A 15145-nucleotide genomic window follows, 5' to 3' on the forward strand; every position below is an offset into this window, starting at 1 on the left:
GAAACCGGCATTAGTGTATCTTCAACATACACGTCATTAACTGGATAACAAAGTGTCTTTCACAACCTGCTGATTTAAATGTCCTCTGAATGAAATGAACTATGAAGCTATTTGTATTACATTTCGTTGTATGATCATCTCTAAATGTGACAAATGTGTGATGATTCTACAGTTTTGTCACTTTTATCTTTCATGATGTGTCTCACAGTTCTTGGGAAAAGCCTGTCATCTTGTGTGGGTAAATGACAAGGTTTAAATTTGTGGGAAAAACCAGCAATAAATCTACCCGAGGTTCGTCACACTTGCGGATAGCCTCATGACTTCCAAAGAAGGTCTGTGCCAAAGAGCAGTTAATAGGGGCTTCGTCTTTCCTATGTCATCATTACTCACACTGATTATCTCAATTGCGCAATTTAGCTTGTTGCGGTAGGCCTCTGCTCTGCATGCTTCTTGCCTGGTAACATTAAACTCCTCCTCCTAAACATAGATTTGCACTCGCACTATGCCAGCACAACTTCAGCAAAGCAGCCCACTCCCTGCATCTGCTCTTCATCAGTGTGGTATGAGCTAGAGAGCCTTTGATCCCCCCCCTAACACTACTGTGTGTGTGTGTGTGTGCACGCGCATGCGGGAGGGTGAGTCAGACACATAGAAAAGACTGTAGTGCTCGTTTACACAGACAATGCCCAATGGATGAAGGCAAGCGGAAAGAGCTAGGGACACAAAAGAGCAGTAAACATTCATTATACCCACAGTTTTAAGTCCAGCCCCTAGGCCTGTAGTTAAAGGCATAATGCAGCTTGATCCTTGTGCACAACTGCTGAAGCTCACTCCACTGTACTATTAATGGACAAGTATGTGCAGCTATGAACAGAACCAACAAATGTCATGGATTAATCTGAGTTGCATTGCTTACAAATGGAATAACACATCAATGTATCTTATAGTACTGCAGAGTTTAAGTACATATGGGTGGGGAGGCAAGTACCTTCATGGGCCCCAGTGACCCCCTACTATCTTTTGTTTTTGTGCCAAGTGTTATTTCACTTCAGTTCCAGTTCAAACAGAAGGTCATTATTGCAGAGGCAATAGGACCACTGAAGGAGCCTGAAGCAGTAAGGGCACCTCCAGCCATGCAGGTTCTTGTGAAAACAAGACAGAGGCAGTAAAATGTTGATGAGACTGCCAGACAAAAGTGGAGTGGCACATTCATCAGAAAGGCGTGAGAACAACATGTGGGATATTGGGTTGAGAAGTTCTTTACATCCTCTAATAAGGTCTAACATTTGGTTACATTAGACAGCCTGTGAGTCATTTTCACATGGAGTCAGGTGACTAATAAGATTTTACAAAAAGAAATAAGCATATACCTGAAGGCTGATAACCAAGAAAAGGAAAGATGTTAATAGAAAGCGAGACAACAAAATAAAAGGATCAAAATAAGCAATGGTAATGTGAAAATAAAACTCCCAGGCATGCAGATAAATAGTCACATCATTAGGATTAGGTTGCGTAAACAATCGCATGCATTAGCCAACTGCAATAAAGTCATAATCAAATAAAACGGCCCAGGGGCTCACCAATAAAATAAGCAAACCTGATTTCACCATCCTTTCACTCTTTGCATGTTATAGTCAGGAAATGTACCAGGATGATTATTTTCACCATGTGTTTCCCACTATTAAGGCCCCACCTTCTGCCCCACTTAGACCTGTGTAACTTTATACAAAAGCAGTCATTTGTAATAAAATGTTGTGATCCTTAATACATTTGTGCTGAAAAAGAACTAAGCCGTATAATATATTCAAAGGATGTTACGACAAAAACGTGTATAAACCCTTATTCTCGTTAGACATGGGAAACTGGAAACTCTGCAAACATATCATGAAAAGTATGATCCCTTTAAGAATTCCCAGATTGTACCCTTTGTTTACATAACACAGGGTGCGATCCATGAAACATGTGAGGTGGCAGAAGCAGGAGGTTTCACTCCCAAGTACGATAACGTTGTTTACCCAACAATAAATTAAAGGCAAAATACTTTCCTCTAGTGTAATTAATAACTTGTCAGACTAGACATAGCACACTTAGGCTCAAAAACACTATTTTAAACAAATGTTTGGTATGGAGTCCCCCTACACAAAGTAAAGAAAAATTGAATGGTACATTCCGGCCCTGCTCCTCGCTGTTTTTCTATCTGCTTCAGAGCGGATTCAACCGCCAAGTAAGTAACATTTTGCCATGTCACGCTAAAGAAGTTTACGATCAGTTTATTTATAGAAAACTGGATTGGCGTGGGTACAGAGACATATGCCGCTGGATATATGATCTGAAATGAGACCCTGTCGTGTTTTTTTGAAGGTAATTCCCGGTGATTTTTGAACCGCTGTTATTACTGTATAACGTTAGCTAATGTTACACAGTGAAGCCAGAAGCCTCATGTTTTCGTCAAGCCAAGAGGAGCACTGCGCCCCGTCCAAAGACCCAGTGAAATACGGGGAGCTGGTGGTGCTAGGGTGAGTTTTGCCTTGCTGATATATATTTTGGGACAACTTTACAGACTCCTCTACGTTGACGTTAAGGCCAGTATTTCTTAAGGAAGTTTTACAAGAGGGCACTCACATAGCTTAGCTCACTTAGCGACGTGAGTGTACGTTTAGAAAATAAGGTGTGTAACGTTACTTTCGTAATGTGCTTTTTATTTTAGACAAACATCGACTTCTACACAGCTAAGTTAACTTTCTGGAAATAGTCAAGAAAAACGTTAAGCCCAGTTTGGATTCACGCACTCACGTTACTCCACTAATCAGACACGTGCGCAATCAGAAATGTGTACATTTTCGTGTTGGTGGCAATGTTTTCATTCTCTGACAATTGAGGAATAAATAACATTTCTGCTACATCAATCAACCAATGTCCACACAATATAAAAGTTGAGGACAACTGTAGAAACCCGGGTGCATGATCCCCAGACTCTGACCGGGGCGCTCCGAATTCCTACCTTAAAAGTTGGATTCATGGGGTTTAAGGAATTCGGATGTGGTGTTGGTCCCCTCCCCCCATCCCCCAAGGTTCTTCCTATTTTCAAAACAATCTGTAGCTCAGATCGCACAACTTTACATCTTTAAAACACACATTTTCTGTAGTCGCGCGCATGCACTACAGGACCATGGTTTGTTTCCAAGATGCTGAAATTGGCCTACATATCATTGTTGCAGTTCAGTAGTTTAAAATCACACACCTTGCTTATCCCAACACAAAGCTGATTTCTTTACATTCACTAATGTCTGCTGTCCACATGGTCAGGTAGGGGACCTTAACCGTTACCAGGTTCTTGGACCACTAATGACTAACATCAGGAGTGGGGAATATGGATACAATCCTTTATCACAATATCCAATTTTATATCACAATATCCATGGAAATCGTGATATGGGTAAAAGTGGACTGTTTATTGATGAAATTACTACACGGGATATATCTGTTCTTAGGTACTCCAACAAATTAACTAAATTGGAATCAATGACTGTTTAGCATTTTATGAGAAATAATCACTTAAACCATCAATCACAGTCATCAGATTAATTTTCCATTGATTGACTAATCAATCAATTATCATTACATCAGATGGATGTTATCATATTGGCACTAGTATTGCAAAATTTAAAACAATACCCAGCCCTAATCTGCAATGTTTAAAAAAAAAAAAAAACAAGCCAGTTATAGTGGCATTAGTATACGTGTCTCATCCTGCCGCTGAGTAAAAACTGCTGTGGCTTTTTCTTGTCAGAACTATTTTAAAACCACTACTGTGTAGCTTTGTTGACGAGAAACTGCAGCCAGTTATCATTCTGAACAATCATGTTTATATTGATAAACTGTCAAGGGCAACAGCTGCCACAGATTATGGAAAACACCTGCTGTGTCATCATCAGTGATTGGAGTTTGGCCAGTACTGCAAACTACTTAAAACTAGCACTTTTAGGTGTTTGTGCTGTGGAAATTACATGTACTGTATATGGCTTTTGTTTGAAGCCCTTGAAATGATATGCCTATAAAGGTTATATATGCAGAGCATGGTAGAGTGTGGTTTGTGTCCCTTGCCCTCCACCCATACACTCACAGCCATGCTGTTATTATATGGGACAACAAGTGCTGACTGCTTATTACCCCAGGCTGAACATGTGGCATGTTTGAAGCTGATACTTTTGTTCTCTCTCCTGACATAAAGACACATATTTGAATCAGATGTGACGGGTGTATAATCACTGCCATGACATCACATCCCACTGATAAAACTGATGGTAGACAAGATAGCTGACAGCATGGAACAAAGCTTGTTTGAGCAGCAGTTCCCCCAGTGGTTTGTTGCCATGACCGTGGTGGCTCTTATTACTTGCATGGCTGCCCCCCATCTCTGCCTGGGCAGATTGGCTTGGTGCTGGTCAGTGAGGGGTGGGGTGGTTGCGTGGGTATCCTGGAAATGAAAGGATGGATTGATCAGGACTCAGCCTTTGCCTCTCTTCGGCTTCCTCTGTCCATTGTGGCTGGGAGACTAGGCCTATTGATTGAACTTTGTACATTTCTCCCTAAAGAACCGCTCGGTAAAGGAAGTGTACAAATCAAGTTGGGGGCATCTTTGGTGCAAACTGGCACTGATTGTTGAGATGGCTTTTCTTTTTTAGAAATCCTATTAATCCAAGAAGGAAAAGAGTTACCCTTTTGCGTTCCTCAACTCCACAACAAGGCCAGTGTGGAGCTTGTGTGGTGTCAGTGTCTTGTGCAAGGTTATATCAGTCAGATGGATACTTGGGCCCATGACAGCTTAAATCTCAGGTGACTGATGCTCTTCTCATTCACTGTGCCATCTGGCTGCCTCCCATGTAGTGACGATGTACACTTTAGATCAACCTATCTGAAGCACTAATAGCCTGTAGTCTTACTTTGCAGCATCATCAGACCTCTGTGCCATCTTCTGTGACCCTTCTAAGTCCACCCTGCCTCTATGTCATGCTAATGAGGGTTATAACAACTCAGCACATGTCCCTATTCTGCGAACACTAGCCTTTCATTTAAGCATAACAGGTAGGGGGGCTGTTGGCTCCTCAGTGCAACCCTGGAGGATAGGTGATATGCCAGAGTCTTCTAATCCCTGCTCCTAAGTATTGGAAGGTAAAGCCGCTGTCTGTCTGGCACAGGTCAAAAGGGAAAGCGATCACAATTGGTTGGAGCGCAGCTCTAAAAAGCCTGTCCTAGCTAATGTAACTGTGGCAGTTCCTATATAAGGCATGTGTGGTGTTTCTCAAAGAGCCAGGGTTATATTATATTATATTCTGCAGTTAGAATTGTTGAATTGTCGAAATGCTAAGCTTCATAAGATCTTAGTGTGTGTTGTATGTGAGAAGACATCCAGCAGAAGAAAAAAATAAAGTTGAAATTGAATGATATATAGGCCTAGCTGCTCTTTATTTAGATGGGGAGTTTCTAGGGCAGGTTGGGTGAAATTGGAGTATAGAGTCAGCACTGTGTTTATTGTTAGTAATTAGTAATGTTTTGTTCTTTTAATTTGAATGTGCCTTCTGTCCTGTACCTTGTTACCAGAGTGAATGTCTTTTTAAAGCAGCATGTAAAAGGAGACCACTGTGCATACAAAAATCAACATTAGTAGTAAAAGCTAAAGAGTCTTTGCAATAGTGAACAATCTAAACATTTGAAAAAACTAATACAATTATTTATCCACTTTTTATTTTGCCGTTTTCCTCCTGCTGTCAGTGTATTAGCTGTAGTTTTGTCCACAGTATAATCCAGTGCCTCTCTAGCTCTCGGTGGCTTGTCCTACAGGTCAGCTGTGTGCTCTGTGCTGACTGAGACCATGTGTTTCCATGCCTGGCCAGCCATGAGGAGACATGAGACATGGGGCAGGTGGACAAGCTTTGGAGGGAGGTAGGGAGGAGCAGAAAGAGGCTCTTGTTGCTACTGTTGCATTTGTGTTGCAACAAAGCGGAGACATGTCTGTAGTGGTTGATAGAGGTCACTTCTCCATGAAATGTATTACTATGCCATCTTGAAGCTTTTAATAGCGATATTTCTAGTGTCTGTTTAGCACACTGCTTACACGTGAGTGTGTGACAGAAGGTCTGTGTGTTGGATGGGAGTAGGGCATGGGGTGTCCCAGCTGTAGTAACCAGCTGGTGGATGGGGAGAGGAGCAGTCCTTCCGGAAGGGGCTTCTTCATTCACAAGGAGTTGCCCCATGCAGCAGACTGAGACGGGAGTCTGTTATTGAGAAGTGAAAACCGAGAATGCTCTCAGGTGATCTTCTGGTGGTGCTGAGGCATTGAAATTGAGATCTTAGAACTTTCTGTATCAGTGTAAAAAAATCCAGCTATGAGAGGAAGTGTTTCAGTCTTGTGAGCCCAGTTCTCCACCCAGACTGTGCTTTCCCAAAGTGATAGCAAACCTTACGTGAATCTTAAAACCTGCTTCTGCCTGGGACCAGTTTTTGCTGGGGAGCAGCTGCAGTTTACACTGAAATCACAAGTACCAGAGTGCATTATGTAATAACCTGACATTATCCAAGGCAATGCTTAGATTGCTAATAGGGCTACATTAGATTGCCAGTGATGTAATGCACGGCAAAGCTCCTTTTCCAAACACATGATTTTTTTCTAATTCTCCATGTTTACTTTTTATATGATTACAAGTATTTAGCCTGTAAATCTCATTAAACACATCTTTTTGCAGCTACCAAAAATTGTTTTGCATTTTCCCAACATATTTGAACTGTCTTGCTTATTTGCTGTCCTTCCCTCCACCCCTCCCGTGACAGGTACAATGGCTCTCTGCCCAATGGAGATCGGGGTAGACGGAAAAGCAGATTTGCGCTATACAGGAGGACCAAAGCCAATGGTGTTAAGCCAAGCACTGTGCACATCCTCAACACTCCCCAGGCCAGCAAGGTACAGAACAGATCAGTAGATGAAAAAGTGATTTATTGAACAGACTCTCCATGAGAATGAACAATTGTCTGCCTGTTGTCTTTTGATGTATATTTTAGACAAAAATGCATGTAAATGAAAAACTAAGACAGAGGGTGATGAGTAATTTTGTCAGTGTATTTAGGTAGTTTTGAATTCATATTGTGTATGAACACAGCAGATTAAAGAGTATCCACAGCTTAAGGAAAATCTTAAAAAAAAAAAATAAGTGAGTTTTTCAGAGAATGGTAGGTTATGGGACATGCAGTGAACTCCTTTACATTATTGTTGGCAGACCTTAATGTTGACATATTCAGTTCAATAACTGTAGTTCCTAGCCGGGCCTCATAGCTTTTCTCTGCACCGTAGTGCCTGCCAGAAACTGCCCCTTCCAGTATAACACGTCTGCCTTCCTGCATTCCTGCCTTTGGTTCTCAAGCAAAACTGCTAAACAAGCGATAGGACCTGCTTACCTCGGCACCTCTTGGAGGCCAATATCCTAGACATTTGTTGGGAGTTTAGCTCGCTGGCCAAAGGCCCTCTCTGGTTCAGGTTACTCTCAACCTTGTGGAACTTGACTCCTGATATCTCCTCAGAGGTTTTTCTCTGACAGAGGCTTTTTCATCGCACAGATTGTGCATCATTCCATTCGAGTTTGAGCTGAATGTTTTGCTGCAGAGGCCTATGAAATATGGCTAAATGTTCCTGCTGCTCCACACTACAAGTTGTTTCTCAGAAAACCATGTTGCACTGGACCTGGCTGTTTTCACGGCACAGCTCGGTTTAGCAAAGAATGCCCTTTTACAATTAGTCACAGACTGTTTCAGAGATGGGAACGGCTGTGACCTTCTTCCCCTTTCACTGCTGTTCCTCTCTGCCACCCTGTTACCAGGCCTGGGATAAGGAGGGTGAACTGAGGAGGAAGTTGTTGCAGTTGCCTGACCCTGCACTCCCCAGCTGTACACATGGAGAATGCTCTGTGGCTCAGAAGCTAAAAGGGAAAAGCTCACGTGTCTGGGCACACTCTAGTGTTCATGACAGATAATGAGGAGCTCCTGTGATGCCACTGCAAGCCTCCTATTCAAATCCTGCCCATGATTTCTTATCTTCCCACTTGATCTCAATTTGTGTGTGTGTGTGTGTGTGTGTGTGTGTGTGTGTGTGTGTGTGTGTGTGTGTGTGTGTGTGTGTGTGTGTGTGTGTGTGTGTGTGTGTGTGTGTGTGTGTGTGTGTGTGTGTGTGTGTGTGTGTGTGTACTTCTTTTAGCTGTTGAACAGGTGGAGCACCATTTGTTTGTAGCAGCGCAGTCGAGACAAGACTGCATGTGATGATGACATTTGTCCCCGTCTGTCTCTGACGTTACAGCAGAGTGGTAGCGCAGATGACCCACTTTCTCGCTCCCTCTTGCACGTGACAAAGAGAGAGAGGGGGGGAATTTGCAGATTAGAGCGCAATGATAGTGGCATGTGGTAAATTGTTGATGGGAGCTGGGCCTGAGTGGCTTTAACCCACCCTGCCTCACTACACTGACTGAGGCAGTTCAGCTGCTAGGCAAGCTTGTGTTAACTGAGGCCGGTGGTCTGTTTCTGGTCACTGTCATGTCCAGTGTGTCTTTACACGCTCTTCCCCATTCCTCTGCCAGAAATTCCTGCCTCAGATCTTTGGTTGTAAAAAACCCATTACACAGTAATAATCCATTATAATAACAAGCCCGAGAATTTTTGTAGTTGTAAATAACAGGGTGGAAACAAGGACAAATATATTCTCTTCCAACGAGCACTATAGTCGTTCTGAATCTTATGATGTGACTCATCAATTGAGTGTCGTGCATTTTAATAGTGGTATTTGTTTTGCCCTGATCTGTAATTTCCCCTCAGCCAGGATGCAATGATTACATAAGGCATATGGTAGTGTTGCTTATGTTTGTGGACCTTTGGCACTCTCACATCCAGTGTTAAAGCCACAAATCAAAAGACATCAAAGGGTTTTTACCGACTTCAGTATAACACATCAGTTAAACACTCCCTTGTTGTTGGTGTGCTTATACTTTGTTTAAATATATATGTGTGTGTATGTATGTATGTGTATATATATATATATATATATACTTACTGTATATGGTATCACAATGTGTAGCATGTTTTAATGAGTCGCTTGTTATATTTCAGGCTGTGAACTGTAAAGGCCAACACAGCATCTCCTACACACTGTCCAGGAACCATACGGTAGTGGTGGAGTACTGCCATGATAAAGACACGGACATGTTTCAGGTAAAACCCCATTAAAGCTTCAGTGCGGAACTTTTTTTATATTAAAGAACGTCCGTTAAATTCAAGCCAAATGAGTTGATACAAAGCTAATTAAGACTATCAGCTCCACAAAACTCTCTGTATTTCTCAGAATGGCTATGTTCAGAAGATTGTGTCGTCTGGCGACATTCGCGCGCAGAAAAAAAATGGAGCAAAGATAATTACCTTTTCTGAAGAGTCCATGTTTTTTTTAATCCTCGGTGTCGTCATTGGCTACTAGCAACTGCGTGGGGGAGGGGAGGGGTGGTGCGCGATCACTGAAGGCTTGTATCATGTGGACACGCTGACAGTTTTGTTGTCATTACTTAGAATTCCTCACTGGGGAGACAGAAACTACGCACTATAGCTTTAACTGACACTGTTACCTATTTGGGTTGTATTTTGAATAACCTGTTGAATCCTCAACATTTGATTAGGGCTGCAACTGTCCAATTACTGTACCACAACGATTACTTTAATTATTGAACCATTATAATTTCCCAGAGCCCAAAGCTTGACTTGCTGTTTTACTGTACTTTTCTTACAGTCCAAACTCCAAAATCTATACTTTAATACTATATATATATATATATATGATGAAGAAAAGCAGCTTTCATCAAATATTGGCATTTTCTCTTGAACGTTGACTGCACAATAAAAATAGCTGCCATTTTATTCTTTGTCGATTGACTAATGTTTAATTAAGTGAAATTTTCTGCTCTGCATTTAATTAAGAATATTTGCAGCTACGCCTTCAAAATCTATGCACATTTGGTTGTTTTTCCCTTCTCAAACGTTACACTCCACCAGTGAGTGCATGTGTCCTGTATGTGTACTGTCAACAGTTCTGTCAGTGGCATTAATCAGAGTGTACAGCAAGGAGACGATGACCAGAGAGACGTCAGCACTGCAGATACGTGCTTAACATTCAGCCCTGTGTTGTGTCGATGTGTCTTTTAATAACACTGAATTACTAGAAACACAGACACAGCAGAGAAGGGGAAACTACTCAAACAACAGGACTTCAGGACAATTTTGAGATGAGGAAATGAAAGGAGGAAATGCTTGTTTTTACCTCTGCTTGTTCAGCTTGAGAACTGTTTGGACATTGTTCAGTGTTTAACCCTGTGGTCTGCTTAAAAAATAAGCCTGATATATTATTTAAAAAAAGAAACATGGATTCTCTTCAGAGATTCACTTATATGACAACAACATGCCTTGGTAAAAATGCTGAGACACGGCACACACACAGCAACATTATCTTGTGCGCTGTCATTAAAATGTCAAACCGCCACAAGCTGACAAATGGCTGAAAAGCGTGGAACGGTTCAGTACAAATTTCTGCAGGGATTAAAAAGAATCCCCTTTTCACCCATGCCAGTATGAGATCACAAGAAACAATGTAGTAATAAAGCAATAAGCATGAAATTGATTAATGACTGTGTTGCTTTGTAGATTGGGCGTTCCACTGAGAGTCCTATAGACTTTGTGGTGACTGACACAGTAGCAGGAGGCCAGGAGGGAGAGGAGACTCCCATCACACAGAGCACCATCTCCCGTTTTGCCTGCCGAGTTGTCTGCGAGCGTAACCCGCCTTTCACTGCTCGCATCTACGCAGCTGGTTTCGATTCTTCCAAAAACATCTTCCTTGGGGTAATTACTATTTAGTGTACCATGGTGGATACATGGTATCTATGTTAACGCTGCTCTCTTATTGGAAGGTTGAATGTCCAGTTTTAAATCTAGCGCCAGCACAGTTCTAACCACAAAAAACAAATGCAGATTATGTTACTGGCAGTGTTGTGTAAAAGAAGTGGACTTCCAGCCACACAACACATCAGTTTGCATCTATGCTACGTCTCGCCTACAGGAAAAAGCCGCAAAATGGAAGAACCCCGACGGTCACATGGATGGACTAACTACCAATGGTGTGCTGGTAATGCACCCAAAGGGTGGCTTCACGGAGGAGTCGAAGCCTGGCGTATGGAGAGAGATCTCGGTTTGTGGGGATGTTTACACACTGAGAGAGACCCGCTCAGCACAGATTCCAGGCAAACTGGTCAGTAGCTTCATACATATAGTATACGTATACAGCAGAAGTGTCACAGTGACTTAAATGAAGCAGATGTTTCTCAGTTCACAAATAGAATATGTTTATGATGGTTACATGCATGACATAAGCATTCTCATTGTTTTTGCTAAGTGAAACTAAATGTGTCTCTGCTACATCACCCTCTGCAGGTGGAACATGAGAGTAATATACTGCAGGACGGCTCCCTGGTGGATCTATGTGGAGCCACTTTGCTGTGGCGTACTGCAGAAGGCCTCTTTCACACTCCCACCCAAAAGCATCTGGAGGCTCTCAGGCAGGAGATCAACGCAGCGCGCCCCCAGTGCCCCGTGGGTCTCAACACACTCGCCTTCCCCAGCATGCAACGCAGCCGCGCCCTCTCCTCTCTGGAGGACAAGCAGCCTTGGGTCTACTTGGCCTGTGGCCACGTGCACGGCTACCACAACTGGGGCCACCGTTCAGAGCAGGAGCCCAACACTCAGCGAGAGTGTCCCATGTGCCGAGTGGTCGGGCCCTACGTGCCACTGTGGCTGGGCTGTGAGCCGGCCTTCTATGTGGACACAGGTGCACCCACTCATGCCTTTGTGCCATGTGGACACGTGTGTTCGGAGAAGTCAGTCAAGTACTGGGCAGAGATCCCTCTGCCCCACGGCACCCACGCCTTCCACGCCGCCTGCCCCTTCTGTGCCACCCAGCTCAGCCTCACTCAGGGCTTTTCCAAGCTAATCTTCCAGGGCCCGGTGGACTGAGCTGAAGGGTCCTGCTCCGGCAGAGAAGATTAGACAGGAATGCTAACATGCTGTGAAACTGTTCAGATTATTTTGTGCTTTCTTTTGTTCATGTAAGCCAGCTGTGGAAAGGAGTAAGTCTTCTCAAGTTCTGGTCATATACTGTGGATTCTGCACAACAGAGAGCCATTACAGATTGTTCAGGGCCTCTTGTGGCTATTTGGATGGCCACTGTGGGATACAGAGACATGGAGCACACTGGACCGCAGGTGCTTTGCTCCTCCAGAATGAACTACTGTTTCAGCTATCTGTCAACCAACCACTTTAAACAAGGCAATGATTGCTGGTTTTCCATCGGAGGTCCGTAGAATTAAGTTTGTAGAAGGAATTAACAGATTTTACTCATGAATCGGACTGAACCAGATAACATTGGTGTATTTGGATCTGTTGGGTGGGAGCAGGGTTTATAGTTCAATTCCTGGTGGGTCTGAGACAAAGTTTTTACAGAGCCAGACAGCTGGACTGTTGGCTGGGAGAAAAGCACGGAAAAACTTGGTGTCTATGTCTAACTAGTTAAGTGCTCCCCATTGCCCTGTTGGTCCTGAACCCCTAATGGCATCTAGATCATGTAGCTCTCTAGATTTTGGCTTCCATTTGCTAAACGAACTTTGAAAAGACTTTTTGTGTACAGAGATATAATCCAGTGCCTCAAATCCCATTAATTGGTGGGACTATTTTTAATAAATGAGAATAGATATTTTGTTGAAGGCAAAGGGAGAGATAGTTTTGCATACATGAGACATAAGGAAATGACAGCCCACACATGGATCCTTCAACACATTTTTATCTGGCAGAAGAGGTATTTTACTACACTGAGGCCCTTGTACTGTTTTGTAATGCAAATGTTAATATATTTTTCTCCTGCATAAATAATGTGTGAGAATGTTTGAGAGTGTGTGCATGCATGTGTTATTGTGTGTGTGTGGGTGCCCTTGGGCTTTGTTTAAATCGCCCTGCATCATTTTACCCCAATCTCCTTTTCTATCTCATCCACCACCCAAAACACTACCAGAGAGAACCAGGGATTAAACCAACCTTGCAGGGTTTGACAATGAATGTACTGAAATACATTGACTCTCCTCACTGGTGGTGCTTCAATTATACAACTTGCTTTCTCAGTGGCTGTGCTGTTAAAGGTAGAAGTAAGGCCTATTCACAGTGAAAGACAATATTGGAACTGTACTACCAAATGCATCAACCGCACCCGCTTGCTAGCTTTCTGTGTCCCTGCCCCACACGTACTGTATTCAATCTGCCCTGTTGTTAGCTTTATCCCATGCTGGGTCTGATCCAATGATTTGTACGCTGTCAAACCTGGGCACAGTCTCAGCAGCATCCAGAGATTATACCAAATATATGGAAGATCTGTTTCTCCACATGCAAGATCTAACGACCACTCTCTTCGATCCAAAGTGTTCCTGTAAACAATCCTAAACCCAAACTGCTGCTATGGTGGAATGTTGACAGCTCTGGATTACAGTCAAGACTGTTCAGCTGCTTGCAACCAGCTCCATTGGAATAATGATATTATCACACACCAAGCCAAATTTGGTAAGTTATTGTGTGTAGATGAGTCAAGTTGTCCAAAACAAAGTAGCAGATGAATTGAAACTAAAGAATCTGGGACGAATCTGTGCGTTCTTCTGTGATGTTAGCGTTCCAGCCTGTGCCCATATGTAGAGTGTAGTTGAAAGCATTAATTCTGCCTCTAGTTTATCAAATACAGTATTGAGCATTAAGATGATATTTTGAGGGTAATGTTCCTGTTATAGCGTTTAAATTTACTTCAGGTTACATTATGATGAATACAATTCAGAGGTATCAAGGGGCAGATTCCACCTTGATTAATGGACCCTTGACTTCACAAAAAAAAAAGATCTCAACAGCAGTGGTGGACTGCTGGAGTGTCTTTCTTTTTTTGTTCCTTCCTAAGAGAAACATACCAAGCATAAAAGTATCTGCAGCATTACGCTTCACTTCTACCACAGAGCATTTCTGAATAACTGGATTTCTTCAGATGTTTTAACTGCCATCAGGGTCAAGTACTATGCCACTTACACACACACAGTAGCATTCCTCTCCAACACTCTGCTCCAACACTGTGCCCATTGCTTAAGACTGTGTGTTCTGTAACAGCTGCAGAGTAGCTGCCTCAAACATTCCTCCTTGGTAAACATGGGTGGGGCCCTCAGTTCACCCAAGGGCTTGTTCTATGATTTTGTCTCCTACAGGAACTCTGTACACAAGCCATAGAACGCACTGATGCTCCCAATGCCTCCTTTGCAAAGAATAAAATATTTTTTAAAAATAACAAAAGTTCTCTCTGATTTTAGGCCTTCTAAAAATCTGACCTGTCATGTAAGGTATGGTTGCGATATTAATTCAGTGGTTTAAAAAGGTATTTGCAGTTGATAAAGCTACATTTGTGAAGCTACTGCCTTTGATGTCTCAGCTGTATACGCACAACAGAGCAGTAATGTTAAATCACAGTTACATATGTGTTTCATCATTCCTCAGTGGGAGCATTTCCCTGCTATCTTCGTTGCCAAAATGGCCCTGGATTTTGCTAGCTCTATCACACACAGTATTTTGTGAGATAAGGGGCTCATTTTACTTGAAGTCTATTTTATTCACATTTCCTGTTATATCTTATCAGCCTCATCTCAGTCCTAAGTGTAGTTTCCCTCTGAAGCCACAAGAGGGCACTATTTCCTCAACAATAGAGAGGTTGGCACTAAGCCCACCAAACCATTAAGCCTACAGCATTTAAGAGCCACAAAGACAGAGCACAGAAATGGAAGTTTGATGTTTATTATGAAAAATACAATTTGCATGCCCATAGATGCCAGAAAATCCTCTATATGTGCAATTATGCTACCACAGGAGATATGTAGGCTATATATTTATAGTTGGACATTTACTGATTCATCTTTAACATTCCATATGTCTTTGCTTTTGCATTTTGTTTTTCAAATTAATTACACTGTTCTGATATTTATTCCAGATTTAAATCCTGGCATCA

The 15145-nt window shown here is 42.5% G+C and overlaps 1 protein-coding gene across 1 annotated transcript; it reads left to right on the forward strand.

Annotated features, from left to right (window-relative positions):
• The first annotated feature begins 2182 nt into the window (after positions 1–2182).
• On the forward strand, positions 2183–14439 carry peli2 (pellino E3 ubiquitin protein ligase family member 2). Its single transcript, XM_078277335.1, has 6 exons — positions 2183–2516; positions 6829–6958; positions 9145–9246; positions 10720–10917; positions 11135–11323; positions 11506–14439. The coding sequence occupies exons 1-6, from the start codon at positions 2413–2415 to the stop codon at positions 12082–12084; spliced, it is 1302 nt and encodes a 433-aa protein (XP_078133461.1). The 5' UTR covers positions 2183–2412; the 3' UTR covers positions 12085–14439.
• Positions 14440–15145: the final 706 nt, after the last annotated feature.

Source organism: Sander vitreus, chromosome 20 (assembly GCF_031162955.1).
Source record: "Sander vitreus isolate 19-12246 chromosome 20, sanVit1, whole genome shotgun sequence".
NCBI lineage: Eukaryota > Metazoa > Chordata > Actinopteri > Perciformes > Percidae > Sander > Sander vitreus.